Below are 15319 nucleotides of genomic sequence, written 5' to 3'. Positions count from 1 at the left end.
TCCGTTAGGAATTTCTTGGATGTGCGGGGGTTGTGGTTCCTGTCCTCCATACACACTAGTGGCATTCACCCTCGACTAGCTTGATGATGCTGTGTCTTCCACGAGGCATCTATTTTGATAGTGTAGCCTCCACATTTGAAGCATCTAATTGCCATGGTTGGGCCTGGGGGTCTCCATCATGATGTGTTTGATCCAATGGGACCATACGATGCACTTGGAGTCGGCCAATAGCGATTGTTCCCCCATCTGCCACTTGCTCCTCTCTGATACTAATGCGGATTGTGATGCAGCTAGTGTTATGCTGGGAGTTTGGCTCCGCGTCTCTGTAAACTGGCCTCTAGGAGCATTGGGTCTCGGGGTCCATGAGTTGTTGTCGAGGTTTGGGCCGTCTTCTTGTGCCTTTCAAATCCACTAGTCGTTTAACCATTCTCATGACCTTGGCTAAACTGGTTGGCTCCTACTTCTCTATGCCTCTTTTGGCCCATTCTTGCATTCCAAATAAGAATCCATGCAATTCGGTGTTAGTGTCCATGTTGGGTAGTTGCATCATGATTTGCTTGTATTTGCTAACGTACTTCTTCATCTTCCCTTACATTTGCTTGAGGTTTCTCCATTTGTCTTTGACTTTGATTTTTTCCATCTTTGGAATGAAGTAAGCTTTGAGTTCTTCCCATGAAAAGATGGTGTATTCCTGCTCTTGTTCCAATAGGTACCAACTAGTCGCATCCTCCTCCAAGTAGATGGCTGCCACCTCTACATTCCTATCTTCAGTGATCCTGGCATATTTCAAGTATCTGTCCACCTTTGTGATCCACTTCTTCAAAACTAGCCCGTCTCTCTCTCCTTTGTACTTGGCGGGTTGGGGCATCTTGAATTTGCCGTAGTCATCTTCTGAGCTATCACTATCTTCCTCTTCTCTATGACTCTGCTTTTTGTCCTGCTTCTATTGCCTTCTTATTGTCTTTTCTTATATCTTGCTGCCTCCTAGAAGTCTTCTCTCTCCCTAATCTATCCATCTCCTCTTGTACTTTCTACCTTTTCTCCTCTTCTTGTTGTTGTAACACCCATTCTCTATAGCCCTGCTCCACTCTAATTTTCTTCTCCTTTCCTCTTCCTCTTCCTTCATCTACATGTTCCTCCAAATTGACTCTAGCATGCTTGACATGCCCTCCAACTGTCTCTCCAATCCAGCTACCTTCTCCTCTTGTGCTACTCTCCATTCTTGCCCTCTACTCGTTTTCCTCTCTTCCATTGTTGGGATGGGTACATTCTCTATGTCGTCCTCCATGTGGTCAGTGGGGTTGTCGATGCGGGGAAGCCACGTTTCGCCTTTGGGGTGGTGGTTGTGCTGCGAGGAAGTCGTGTCACGTCTTCAAATAGTTGATGGTGTCGGGGTCACCATGTCGAGGAGTCACGCCGAGGTTGGTGTGACGTGGGTTGATGCGATGGGGATTCATGCGACAAGGGTCCAACGTGACAGGGTCGATGCAACTTGGGACGATGTGATAGGGGGTTGATGTGCCATGGGGCGTCACAACGCGAGGGGACACAACATGGGTCATTTCGGCTCGTTCTCTTTGGGGCATAGGATTCTTTTCTCCTACTTCTGTGAGCACTCCTTCAATTCGAGCAAGAGTTGCTATGATACCAAGTGTGATGCATTGGCACTCATTACTCACCCAACATGGCACTGAAAGGTAACACGATATGTGAGAACAAGGTATACTCTTGTATTATTCAATTAAAGAAACGGTACAACATAGGAACATCCCAAGACTACACCCTCGTGATGCCGCACATGAGAGTGTTCACCATTGTGTATAGGGAATCGCATGTAGAGTGAAAATCAAGCAAGGCTCAGAGTCACTACTACTCCCTATATAGGTGTTTCCGATAATAATGACATGGTATAGCTACAAAGCCCTTACACCCCACCCAACCCTTACCCGAAGCATGGAAATTGCTTGGGTGCCACCTTCACTATTGAGATGGACAAGGAGGAAGGCTCTTACCTTTTCCATTGCCTTGTTTGAACCTAGCCTAAAGTACCTTGGCCTCACCAGCCATTTTGTTAACTATGTTGACTTCTGCAGGTCAATTGACCTGCACGTGTTCTGGCTCTAAAAGAAACCAACCCCCCCAAAAATAACCACAAGAGGTAATCGAACAAATTTGAAAAATACATTCAAAAAGCCGTTGCTGCAAATGCGCTCTCGAGAGGGGATGAATCGGAGCCGTCGGATGCGGGCGAGAGTGGACGGTGCAAAAATCCAAAGGACGGCAACGCGGGAGGCTGGAATTCAAACAGAGGCATGCTCTCAGTCCTCTCTCTCTCTAGGCCCACATTCTCTCTCTTCCATAACTCCTGTTTCCTGTCTCCCACACACACACCCTCTCCCTCGGGCCTCCACCTCTTCCTTCATCTTCATCATCTTCGTCGTCGTCATCATCATCACCATCTTCTTCTTCTTCTGAGTTCTGCCAAAAGGAGGCTAACTAGGGTTCTTAGGACCTACAGGCTACAGGTTACCTTCCCTGTCAGAGACCTGTCCCGGGCCTTTCTGCCTTCCTCGATCCTCCCTGGCCATGGTAAATTCTCTCTCTTTCTCTCTCTTTCTCTCTCTCTCTCTCGCATAATCGTGATTCGTAAGATCATGTTTTGCTTCGTTCCGGTTCATTTCTATTTCTAAATTGTAAGGTTAGTGCGTTTCTGTTTTTTGGCAGCAGATTGAATCTTTTCCTCGATGCATTTCCATTTTTCCTTGCTTCCGTTGCACATATTTCCTACAATCGTAGGATAATGTTTTGCTTTGTTGCAGTCCATTTCCATTTCTACAATTGTAAGATAAGTGCTCCCTTCTTTTTTCAAGTCGATCGCATCTTTTCCTTCATGCATTTCCACCTGTACGATTGTGTTTTCCTTCGTCGCAGTAGATCTTTTCCTTTGCACATTTCCATCTGTACATTAATGCATTCCTTTGCTGCAATATATTGATTCTTTTCCTTCGTTCATTTCCATTCCTGCTATTATAGGATTAATATCCTCTCCAGGTGTAGTAGTTGGAAGCTTGTTCTTCGTACGTCTCCGTTTTCACACTTCTAACATGATGATTGAATCCTTTAATTTGTACATTGCCATTCCTTCGATTACCGTATAAGTGTTCATCTTTGTTGCGTTGATTGAAGCTACCTTTCCAGTCTCATTGTCCTGAGATAGCGTTGCAGTAGGTTGAATATTTCCCTTCGTACATTTCCATGTCTACAATTGTAGGCTAAATGCCTCCTCTGTTGCAGTATACTGAATTATCCTTGCATCCTCGCTCTGTTGCTTCCTTATCACTGCCTTCTTATCTTCTTTGATTGACCCTTTTCCATCCAGTTTCACAAGGTAAGCTCTCCAGTTTCACGTTCTTTCGTGCTGGCCTTCATCGGCATTTCTTCTCTTGATCTCTAAGCTCTTATGAATTCTACTTCGGCATGTTGTTTCATTTCCTGCCATGAATTTTATATCAATTCGCATAAGATACACGCATGGTAACTGTATAATGCTTAAAGTTAATTTTTGAGCGTCTCATTGAATGTGCTGATGTGGTTTTCCTTGTCGACGTCAGGATCTGGTGCTCACCTCCTGCTCACAGAGGCTCATGAGCAGATTCTTCCAGGTGCCATACCCAGTGGTAGTGAATGTCGGAAGTGGCATTAACTGACTGTTGTTTGGCTATCTGGTGGGTCTGGATCTCTGGCCAGAAAGATATGGCAGGAAACAATGGTGAGCAAGTAGCGATCAGACGGTTGCGAAGCCGAGATGTTACAGTAGCTGTGCCACCTGCCATTGCTCTAGGCAACAAGGAAAATTCCAGAAAGACCAAGGCCTCATCAAAGAGAGCTGCGATGGAGGATGCCAGTAACAAGGCAGCAAGCGCTGCTCCTGTCCAGCATGCCAAGAAACGTGCTGCCTTAGCCGATCTTACCAATATATCATCTGTCCGGTCAAACACCCAAGCTTCAAAATCTCAGGTACTTCTCTAATTTCTTCAACAAATTAAGTAATATTCAAGCCATATAAATCATTAGCAGGCTTGGATCCCATCAGTAGCATGAGTGCTTTCATAATCTTTGATCTGCTCCATAATACGATCATTCCTTGTGTCCTTGTTCTGTGTCTGCTAATCACCCTGTTTTCATCAAGGGGACTATCGAAGTAGTGACTGCCAAAATCAAAGCTACAGCTGTCCCTTCTCAATCCAAAAAAGTTGAGTTGGGTGTATTCAATCCGATCAATCCAATCATTGATGTTCATGAGGATCAACCAAAGTCTTCAAGAAAGTCTGAAACAACCAGTTCCATCACCTTCCCAAACGATGAAAATTCATGTCCATCGAGAGTGGAAATATTTCAGGATAAGAAGCCTAGCATGGTAGAAGTGCTCTCAACAGGGGGCAATGCAAGTCAGACGCTTGCATCACTTGAATGTTGTGCTCAGCACGATTTATATATCTCCAAGGAGTCAAGACCTTGTTTTAGGCAAGGTGATATAGACAATCCATATTTTCATGAAATTCTGCTCAAAAGTTCATGCCATCAGACAATTGCTGACATTGTACTTGCATCAGGCTGCTTATTTGTGGAGCATGAGGAAGAGGAGGGATGTCTGTCTAAAAACTATACGGATATCGACAGTAACAAAGACCCACAGATGTGCAGTGTCTATGCTGCTGATATCTATCATCACCTGCGTGTAGCGGAAGTAAGTTTGGGGATCACTAATTTCCTTAAATGCATAATCTGTGCAGAAGGCGTTTTTCTAAAATGGCAGCATGCCTTCACTGTTTTTCATCTCTCTCTAGTTGAAGAGGAGACCTAGCACGAACTTTATGGAGGTCATTCAGCAGGAGATCAATGCTAGTATGCGGTCAATTCTTGTTGACTGGCTTGTAGAGGTGAAGCATAATCTTTGCTACCGTATTTTTTGAAGAAAATAGTCTAGCTCTCTTATAAGGATCTGAAGAATGCTCAAGTAGATGCTCAAGCACATGCTTTCAATGCAGGTGGCAGAGGAGTACAAGCTTGTGCCAGATACTCTTTATCTGAGTGTATCTTACATCGATCGTTTTCTCTCTGGTAATCTTGTAACTAGGCAAAGATTGCAGCTTTTGGGCGTCTCCTGCATGCTCATAGCATCGTAAGCGCATTTATTAGGCGGTTATTTTGAGTGCCACATCGTCTGTTTGTTTTGTCTCATCGACAACAATGTGCTTTTAGGAAGTACGAAGAAATATGTGCCCCCCAAGTTGAGGAGTTCTGCTATATCACAGATAACACATACAATCGCGAAGAGGTACTATTTGTAGGATTATAAAAGTATAATCAGGGTGCTTGCATGAACGCTACTAAGTTATCGATAATTAGCAAGGAGTGCCTTTAGTTGGTTATTAGGAGGAAGTTTGATCTTTAGTTCATTTTTAAAATAAGGTCCTGGACATGGAAAGGCGAGTATTGAACCACTTGCACTTTGAGCTGACGGGTCCAACAACGAAGAGTTTTCTCAGGTATGCACTCGCATTGCTGTTCTTGCCAATGTTTGTTTATATTAAGGTGTTTCAAACTTTTGAATTGATCTTGGATTTGGCAGGCGTTTTATCCGAGCTGCACAGCCAGGTCAGAAGGTTAGTCACAGCCTGGCTTTGCTTTGGGAAGGCTTTCCATTACTCATCCAACTCTTGATAATGGTGACTTTTCTCCTGCTGGATGATACTGCAGACACCTCCCTTGCAGCTCGAGTTCCTGGGCAATTTTCTGGCTGAGTTGACTTTGCTAGAGTATAGTTTTCTCTGTTACTTGCCATCGATGATCGCTGGAGCTGCTGTATTTATGGCGAAGGTTATACTTGATCCAACTTCAAAGCCTTGGGTAATGAGAATACATTATTTCCCAGTAGATTTTACTGACAATCTCTTCTTTTTGAACGTAATGTGTTCTTGAACATTGCTTTTCAGAACTTTACATTGCAGCACTACACTGGCTACAAGCCCTCAGAACTGGAAGGGTGTGTCAAAGCCATTCATGACTTGCATCGCAATACAAAGAACTGTACATTGCCAGCTATTCGTGAGAAGTACAGGCAGCATAAGGTATTTGCATCCTCCGTTCTTATTATTTCGCTTCTCTTCCGTTGTGTATATAGTAAGTAAACTGTTCTCGTCAAATTTCTGTTATATTTGCTCCAATCGCGACACTGCTGTCTCCATTCAGCACTTCATTTAATTTTATGCACTGTTGTGGCAGTTTAAATGTGTTGCAATGCTTGCATCTCCGGATTTCATACCACCTGAGTACTTTGGTGATCTTTCTTGATCAAAATTTTCGAAGTGGAAAGAGAGCTTTCTACTCCTGCAACTTTTCCTTCTGTCAAGGACGTAGAGTTGAGCTTGCTGCAGGGTTGACAGCTTCCTGCTATTATGCTTGCTGCTTTGGAACTTCAGAAGATCCTCTAAATATTCTTGGTCATCCAGTTTAGTGCTATTTATACAACTTGCAGGAATTCTATTCAAGCGGTACAAGGCCCTGCTTTTCAGCCATCAGACACGTAAGGTCACCCAACTAAACTAAGTTCTGTTCTGATAAAGGCTCAGCATGCCTGTCCAGACGAACCAAATCTAGGCTTTCATGTTGATGAGCAAATATATCATTATATTCTAGTTGCAGAAAGCTTGGACGTTCTAGAAATGGCTGATCACAAAGTAACCTTCCAGGCACTGAAGAGGTGAAGGTTTCTCGAAGTGGTGTGCTTCAACCAATTCCCGCTTGAAATTCTCGTTTCCAATCCGTCACATGTTTGATGTCTCAATCTGTGGGTCAGGTTGAAGAAGGGTCAAGAAAAATCCCTAGATTTATGTCCTGCCATGCTTCAGGGTCAAAAAAAATTCCTAGTTTTATATTCTAGCCAAGAAGCCTTAAAATAAAAGCTACATCAGCGGATAGTGTTTTCCCTCTTCGGCGTGCTGTTCTTGTAGCAGTGCTTTTTGCAATATTACCATTGTCCTTTTTGTTTGAATGAGTTGACTGTACTGCATGCCATGCTTGGCAAGAGTGTCAGCTTCAAAGGAAAGAAAGCCTTGGGGATGAAACTGGGTTTGGTCTTAACGTTTGTCATAGAAGTAGATTCGATCATGTCTAGTTGAATGGCGGATGGTTTGGGATAGAATGTATAGCATGTCAACCATTCGCTGAATCCTATTCTGCGTCGGTGGAATCTTCTTTTTTAAAATACCAAAATCAACGTAAGGCCAAGCAACTGATCTTGTTGCGAGTGCCTGCTCTGAGAGGCTTAAGGTCTTACCAAGTGGAAGCGGTCTGCAGAAATGGGGACTTCCACCTCCTCTGAAAGACGATACAGGTATAAGGCTTGTACTTCATTTTAGTGTAAAAATCCATACAGGAAACTATTAGCTTCCTTCCGTACTCAAACATGTGCTCTGTATATAGTAATGGATAATGGTCTCTTCTAGAAGTTGCATTTGTCATTTTAAAAGTTTCCATGTACTTTGATTTTGCCAGTTTTCTTTTCTTGAGTACTATTACAATAAGTGATACCTAATCCATATGCTCAATGTTGTAGATGAATCTAGCTTTTGTAAGTTTATTCAACTCCTTTGTAAGATGATGTGTATCGAGTTCATAGGGTAAGGACTTTGTTTTGTACAAGCTTAGCATTGAGATTCTTTGGGATGGTATAGGTCAATATAGGTAGTGGAATACTTGTCAAGTCAATGCATCTCTAAATGTGCACATTATGTTAGAATTGACAATTGCTAGATAGATGCTAGCATATCAATCATACTCTTTCAAATGCTTATTGCCCTCCCTCATAGTCACTCACACCATGAAAAATTTCTCACCATGTTGATGTCTTAAGCTTAGTTTAACCAAGAATTTGTCTATGGTCTAGTAAGGCTCTTAAATTAGTCAAAGAAGATAGCTAGGGTTGAGACTTGTTGATTTCTAGTTTAGAGATGTTTATTGACCGATAATGCTTCCATTGACTTTGATACTATGTCTTGTAGCTCTATGCTCAATTGTCATAAACATCCTTCATTAAAGGTCAAACTTCATAGTCCATTTCTCTAAGTTTAGAAAACTTTGTTTTACTTAAATCTCTTTGTCAAAATCCCTTTATATACATGAATTGTATTAGACAAGAGAAAGCAAGATAAAGAAGTGGCAATCATGTGGAGTGAAAGTTATCATCCTCTTGAATCTCAACATGCTCAAGAGATGAAGGCACCCTTTTCTCATAGATAATGGATGTAAATCATCTATTCATGATATTTTTAGTCCAATCTACATCAATACATCCAAACAATGTAGATTTAATGTTTTTTTTGTAGAATAATCCAAATTTCTAAGTATTCTTTATATATCTCAAGATTCTTCTCACTACATGCGTAGGTGTATAGATTATACAGATCTTAACAAGATCATAGTGAAGATTAGGTATCCTATTCATAGAGTGGATGATTTACTTGATGAGCTCAAGGGAACAAAGTACTTTATGAAGATAAATTGGAGGTCAAGCTATCACCAAATTTATATGAGAGGGGGTCATGAGGTGAAAATAACCTTTAAGATAGAACATGGGCTTTACCATGTCTTGGTTATACCATTTGGTTTGATTAGCATTCAAATTTATTTTTAGAGATTGATGAACAAGATATTGTAGTTATTTTTGTTCAAATTTGTTTGAGTGTTTTTAGAGCCATCTCTTACACATGAGGAAGGTATTTGATGTGTTGAGACACCACATTCTTTTTTTTAAGGAGGTGAAGTGTATCTTTATGTAAATAGAGATGAAATACTTAGGATATATTGTCAATGAGGAGGGTATCCAAGTTGATCTTAATTGCAATGTATTAGAGATTCATCAAGCATTAAGTCGTCATTCTATTGTTGATTCATCAAGCATTATGTGAGCATAGTAGCCCCTTTTGATTGATATATTGTAGAAGGAATTTTTCTTTTGGAATATTGTAGATAAAAGCTTCAATTAGTTAAAGAATCTACTTACTTTTGCTCCTATTTTAGTATGATTACACTAAGATGGTATGGTGATACTAGTTGTAGAGACATCAATGCCATATTGTTATAGAAGTATGGTGTTATTGCTTTTGAGGATCACAAGCTTATAGAAAAGGAGATGGTTATGAATGTGTATGATTAGAAAAATGTTGGCCATTCTTCATATAATTAAAAAGTGACATTGTTATTTGTATGGCAATTGATTTAGGGTCAAGAGTGATCCTAAGGTTCTTAAGTATCTTCTCTCTTAATTAAATCTTAATCCCAAGTAGCTTAGGTTGATGGATGCATTGTAGAATTATGACTTTGATATTATGTATATGAGGGGTAAGGATAATACAGTGGCACATTCTCTTTCTAGAATGTGGGTATCCAATGTTTCATCCATTATAGAGCTTCATAGCAATTGGATTAAAGAGTTATAAGAAAACTATCTTTTAAAAGAACTTTGTTATGAGATCATCAGTCTAATATGGTTTAATGGTGAGCTTGTCATCCCTTATTCTTTTCTTTGTAAGAAAAAAATTATGAAGGAGATACACTCTTTGGCCATAGCTTGATACTTAGGTGTTTTTAAATACTATGATAAGATTTCAAAGGGTTTTTCACTATAAAGGATTATGGAAGGACATGGAGGATTATGTCTCTAGGTGCATTCCTTGCTAACAAAATAAGGAAAACACTCATAAGCTAAGTGATTTGTTGTAGCCATTACCTATTCTTAAAGGAAAGTGGGCATACATAATTATGGATTTCGTTATTGGCTTGCTTAGGACTAAGAAGGGATGGAATAGTATTTATGTGGTGGTGGATAGACTCACCAAGCTATTCCATTTCATTCCCATAAAGATGTAGTTTACTAAATCATAGGTGGTTAGTTAATAAGTTCATGGAGCAAATCTTCAAATTGCATGGATTATTGTAGGTTATTTTTTATTACAAGGACTCAAGTTTATGAGTAATTTTTGGTAGATGGTGTTTATCTCTATGGGTAGTAAGTTAGCTTCATCTTTATAGCCTATCATTGGTAAGATTAAAAGAGTTAATAAGTGGTTGGAAAAATATCTTAGATATTTTTGTCATGATGTGCAACATTTGTTGGACTCTTGGTTAAGTTTGTCTATAATGATTTTATTGATGTTAGTATTCAAGTTTCTTTCTTTGAAGCCTTGTGAAAGTGCCTAATGTAGATGTAGCGATGTTAGAATTTGAGCAAGGTGTAGAGAATATACAATAAATATGAGAAGAAGAGAAACCACTTTAATTTTAAACAAACTAAGATAAAGATGGCTTTGTCTACTTGTGCACTTCCATCGTGAAGCTTAGATGGGGATCTAGAGAGATGATAGATGAAAAGCTTAAGATTGGCTAGGAGAACTTTGACTAGGTGAAGAATAGATTGATAATGGCTTTGGAGGGAGTTCCTTTTATAGCCAAGAAAGGTAGTTTGGTTGGCCTATTCAACCATATTATGAACCTTTTCTAGTTAGCTAAGGATTATTCCATTTATCATTGGGTTTGGGACATTACTCTCGGATCCCTGTTAGGGGAGTTGTTGGCCTCCTTGAGACACCCTAGCTAGGGGTCACTTTTGTGGCACTAGGATCCCAAAATAGGAATCCTTGATAACTTTCACATCTTGGAACTCAATGCATTGTGCCTCGAAGCTGCTACTAGCATAACTACTCTATCTAACCTTAAAGTTAGATCTATAAAGGTCACCTTTTTTATTCTTCAATCACATAGATCTCATTTGATATACAAGTTAGGACCTCTAACCAATATCTAGGCTCTCACATGGCTTCTCCTCATAATGGGGGCCTTACAACTTAGAGCTCCATGGACCATTAGTGGTACCTTAGAAGGGTGAGGCATTGAGCATATCTACCTCTTAGGTCTCACTACTCCACTTTGAAGGATGGCTCAAGCAATAAGCTTGCTTACATGTTCTATGGGCCATATGGGATTCTTAGGCACATAAGAGACTTGGCTTATGGATTGGAACTTTCCTTTTCTACAAAGATTCACAATGTATTTCACGTTAGCTAGCTTAAGTCTTCCCTTGTTGGTACTCAAGATGATTATGTGGATGAGCTATTGCTTAGTGATAAAGAAAGGGCCTTATATAGTATGCATTTGATAAGATTATAGATTGGTGAGAAAAGAACCTTTACTTTAGATTCATTAGAGTATTTGATAAAGTGGAAGGGTTTGCCACTTGAGGAGGCTTCTTCGAGGTTTGCGTCTATATTGAAAGAGTTTGCCTATCTTCAAGATGCTTTCTTGGTTTTTAAGACCTAGTCATAAATGGGCACATTTTGTTTGCAGACAACACTTCAATAATAGTTTGTTTAAGAACATTTTAATAACTTTTCATCTTGTATTTGAGGGAAAAAACCTAGGGAAGGGATGGAATGTAAAGAATTGGGAAATTAATATGTTAGATATATTTGAAAAAATAAATACCAAGTCTCATTGATATTGGTATAAAATGAAAGAGACTTGTAAAATTTTCACAATTTAGTACTATTGAAATTGGTCTCTTTATCTATCTCTTGCAAGCTTTCATGGCTTCTCCCTCCTGATCACTCTTTCTCTCTTCTTTCTAGTCTCCTTCATAATAAATATTGACGAGATACTTTGTGATCTTGTCAAACCATGCTCTAGGTGCTTAGTGTAGCTATAAAGTATCTTCTTTACCATGCACATATACATGAGATACTCATAATCCTCATAATCTATTGGTTGTTGCATATACACCTCTTTTTGTAAATCATAGTGCAAGAAGACATTCTTCACATCCATCTATTGTACCCTCTAACCTTTGGCTATGCTCCCAAGGTAATCACACATTTGAAAGTTACCATCTTAGGGATTGGGCTGTAATGTCTCTTCATAGTCAATGCCATATGTTTGTGTATAATCTTTTATAACTAGCTTGCCCTTATCCATATAGTTTAGGGAATTGCATGGCATGATTTCAAGAAAGTACTAAAGGAAGAATATTTTATAGAAGACACAAGGTTGGTCATAAAGAAAACTTTCTTGGAGTGGGTTGTAAAGCCATTAAAGGATTGGATATAACATAGTTACTTCGTGAATTTGAGCAAAGATATGTCCATTTTGATGACACAATGCATCAATCTCGAGTCAAAATATCGAGTTGTTTATTTAGTTGGTGGACTTTGCATTATAGCCAAGACTTGAGCTACTTTTGGAGGATGAATCCACAACATAAGGATTGAATTGAGATTGGAAAGATGCAAAAGATGCTATGTCTATGATGGTGAAGCAACAAAGGAGAAGGGGAAGTACACATATAGGTGGCATTTATAAGGAAACTAAGGGAATGAGTAACTAGTTAGTGTCTACTGTGACTTTAGTGAAAGATGATGTAATGGATGAATTGGTGAAAGGCATGTAGTAATTACAATTGAAATTCTCAAAATTAGAAGAAAGAGGATGGTCTATAAGATTGAAGTGTTGGACTCATGTGATGATGATTTGGATAAAGATGTGGTTGTCTTCTAAGATGGGAAAATTTAATTGTGCAAAATTGGATTACCACTCAATTTGAACTTTGGAAAGAATGGAATGTAGAAGTTTGTAGATTAAATGATTGCTAACAATACATAGGCTACAGTAGAGGCTATAACCTTTGGCTTGCAAATAGAGAATGTTTCCGAAAGGATTCTAGATGTGAGACTATGTTTGATAAGAAAACAAAGCCTTGGTCATATGTATGCAATGCATATTGCACAGAAATGCAAGATTCTTAGAGATGAGTTGAGTAAGGCAAGTAATTGTATTCAATAGATAATATGAAGGGATGCTCTAGTTGATTGTTTGTCTATCTATACATATCTTGCCAAAGCTCAGAATATCGAGGATGTTGTAGCATAGAAGAGGAAGTAGGATAATGAAAATCTAGGAATATGAAAGTTAGATTAACCTTCATCTCTTATAAAGCCTTTGCTTGAGATGTCTATGGAAGATGTATCAAAAGAAAAGAAGTAAGATCATGGTAAACTAGAAGGCAATTAGCCATGTTACAAATTACAATTTGATATAGAGACACTATTGATTTGAAGAAGGTTCTAAAAGGTCGGATTTTAAATCATAAATTATAATTCATAATGGGTAAAATTATTGGCATGATTAGTAAATTTTTCATGAGGAGATTATTATATGTCATACCTAGAAGCCATTATATGTGGAATCACTGAATTAGAGTAAACACTAATATGCTACTAAAACTTGGAGATCTTGAGTTGCATCATATTTCTTTGATCAATCATGGATTTGAAATTAATATTATGGTTAAGAGTCTTTGTGAAAATGGCTGATGGCCAATGATTATGGAACATGGATGGAGGATGTGGGTTGCAAATAATGCACATGGGGACTTGTATACAACATGTATTGATGTAAAAGTTACTATTGGGTATGCTTAGGATAAACAACACTTATTTGTATATCTTGTGATCCTTGGGTAGGTGTACATTACAATCGTTCACATGGAAACCAAAGTTTTGGATGATGGTTTAGCATATGCTAGAATTGGAGGTTGTAATAGTTATGATGTTGTGCAATGTTTGTCTAATTGTGAAAATCATTTAAGAAATTGTGATATTGTGGGAGACTATCCTTTGCCTTCCAATGTTAAAGAATTTAGGGATTCTCATGAGAAAATGGATTTTCAACTAGATACCATTGAATAGCAAGACTATGATGATGAAAGGTGGAAAAGGCTCTTGCCTTACATAGTAGATTATTTTGGTGGTTTTCTATGTATTTTGTTGCATTTTCAATAGATAGTACATTATGTTTCTAGAAGTTTGAAAGCATGCATAGAGCTACAAAATAGTAGCTTTCACAAAGACACAAGAAGATATGAAACACATGGATTACTTAAAGGTGAGAAATGTGTTTTAGGAATGTATGATGAACTGTCTTATGTTGATATCGTGGATGAGCTTTTAGCTACATTGAATTTTGGGCTAGCAATTGAAAACAACATGGTTAAAGTATACTCCTTAGATATAGATTAGGTGATTAAAGAGTTTGTAAAACAAGGATATATATACTTATATGAAAGGGCTAAAGTAGGAGTTGATACAAAGTATAAAATTATGGCAAAAAAGATTAAGCCTTTTGCACTACCATTGTCTTCTAATAGTGAGGAGAAGATTGAATTAGCTTCTTGTTAGCAAAATTTCAGAGACCCAAAAAGGATTGGGCATTGGTTTAGAAATGACATTTTAAAGAATTGAAGATTGGATGTGAGAATTTTTTCACACCTTTAGAGAGACATTGCTTTATGAATATATAGTCTAGACATGGCAGAGCATTCTTATTTCAATCATTTGATATTAGCTATGTTAATCTAGGTATTGTAACATCTATGGTTATGATGTGTCCACTTGAGATATCCTTAGTGGTACGATTCAGTGGTCCATCAATATGATTTTCTAAGTAGCACTACTCGTTTATGTTTCGAATATGTGTGATGTGCCCACTTGAGATCCTTAACAATACAATTTAGTGGTTCATCGAGATGATTTTTAAAGTAGTGCTGCTTGGTATTCTTTCGAATAACACAAGGTTTGTTGCCCATACTCTCTCGATTCCACTTTGCAATAGAAGGTCTTAGCTGTTCTTATGAGAATTGACTTGAATTTTAGTTTTCTAAAAAAACCAAGGTCTCCTATTTTGGGTTAACTAGTGTCAATGGTCTTCAAGCAACTACTCTTGCTAGATTGCCCAAAATTGAAACTGACTTGTATTGCACTTACTTCAAGGAGAGTGAGAAATGAGGGAGAGTATGAGTACATCAACTCCTCTATCTATAAGGCAAAGTCTCACTCCATTCCCCTAAAATGATAAAGTCAAGGCTCTAATAGACTCTATGGGTCAACATTTTTTCAAGATTTTCTCCCCTAACTAGTATCAGGGCCTCAAGAAGTCCATCTTGAGTCTGATACGGGTTTGGATGATTCCTAGAAGTCTATGAATCTACTAGCTAGAGCTCCCTTAGCACCCTTAACTTCTCTTGCCCAAGGATCTCTCTACGGAGTGACCTCTTGCTATTAGGATCCGTCCGCCAAAACTATTCAAGATGGCAATTAATCCCCTTTGGAAAAGGGATCAACAACTAGCCTTGGGAGAGATCTAGTGCGCTTTCCTTTTTATCTTGTTGCAGACTTAGTATATTAGGATTTTTGATTCAATTCAATCGATTTCT

The 15319-nt window shown here is 38.8% G+C and overlaps 1 protein-coding gene across 1 annotated transcript; it reads left to right on the top strand.

Annotated features, from left to right (window-relative positions):
- Positions 1-2307: 2307 nt before the first annotated feature.
- Positions 2308-9366, top strand: LOC148041436 (cyclin-A1-4-like). Its single transcript, XM_087679445.1, has 12 exons — positions 2308-2589; positions 3612-4017; positions 4190-4529; positions 4614-4747; positions 4848-4940; positions 5049-5182; positions 5263-5338; positions 5473-5549; positions 5633-5666; positions 5761-5910; positions 5997-6131; positions 6286-9366. Exons 2-12 carry the CDS (start codon positions 3685-3687, stop codon positions 6352-6354), a joined length of 1575 nt encoding a protein of 524 aa, XP_087535571.1. The 5' UTR covers positions 2308-2589; positions 3612-3684; the 3' UTR covers positions 6355-9366.
- The last annotated feature ends 5953 nt before the right edge of the window (positions 9367-15319 follow it).

This window comes from Lygodium microphyllum, chromosome 1 (genome assembly GCF_053477565.2).
Source record: "Lygodium microphyllum isolate KBCC chromosome 1, Lygodium_microphyllum_v1.1.10, whole genome shotgun sequence".
In the NCBI taxonomy this organism is placed as follows: Eukaryota; Viridiplantae; Streptophyta; class Polypodiopsida; order Schizaeales; family Lygodiaceae; genus Lygodium; species Lygodium microphyllum.
This window is presented reverse-complemented; position numbering and strand designations above follow the sequence as displayed.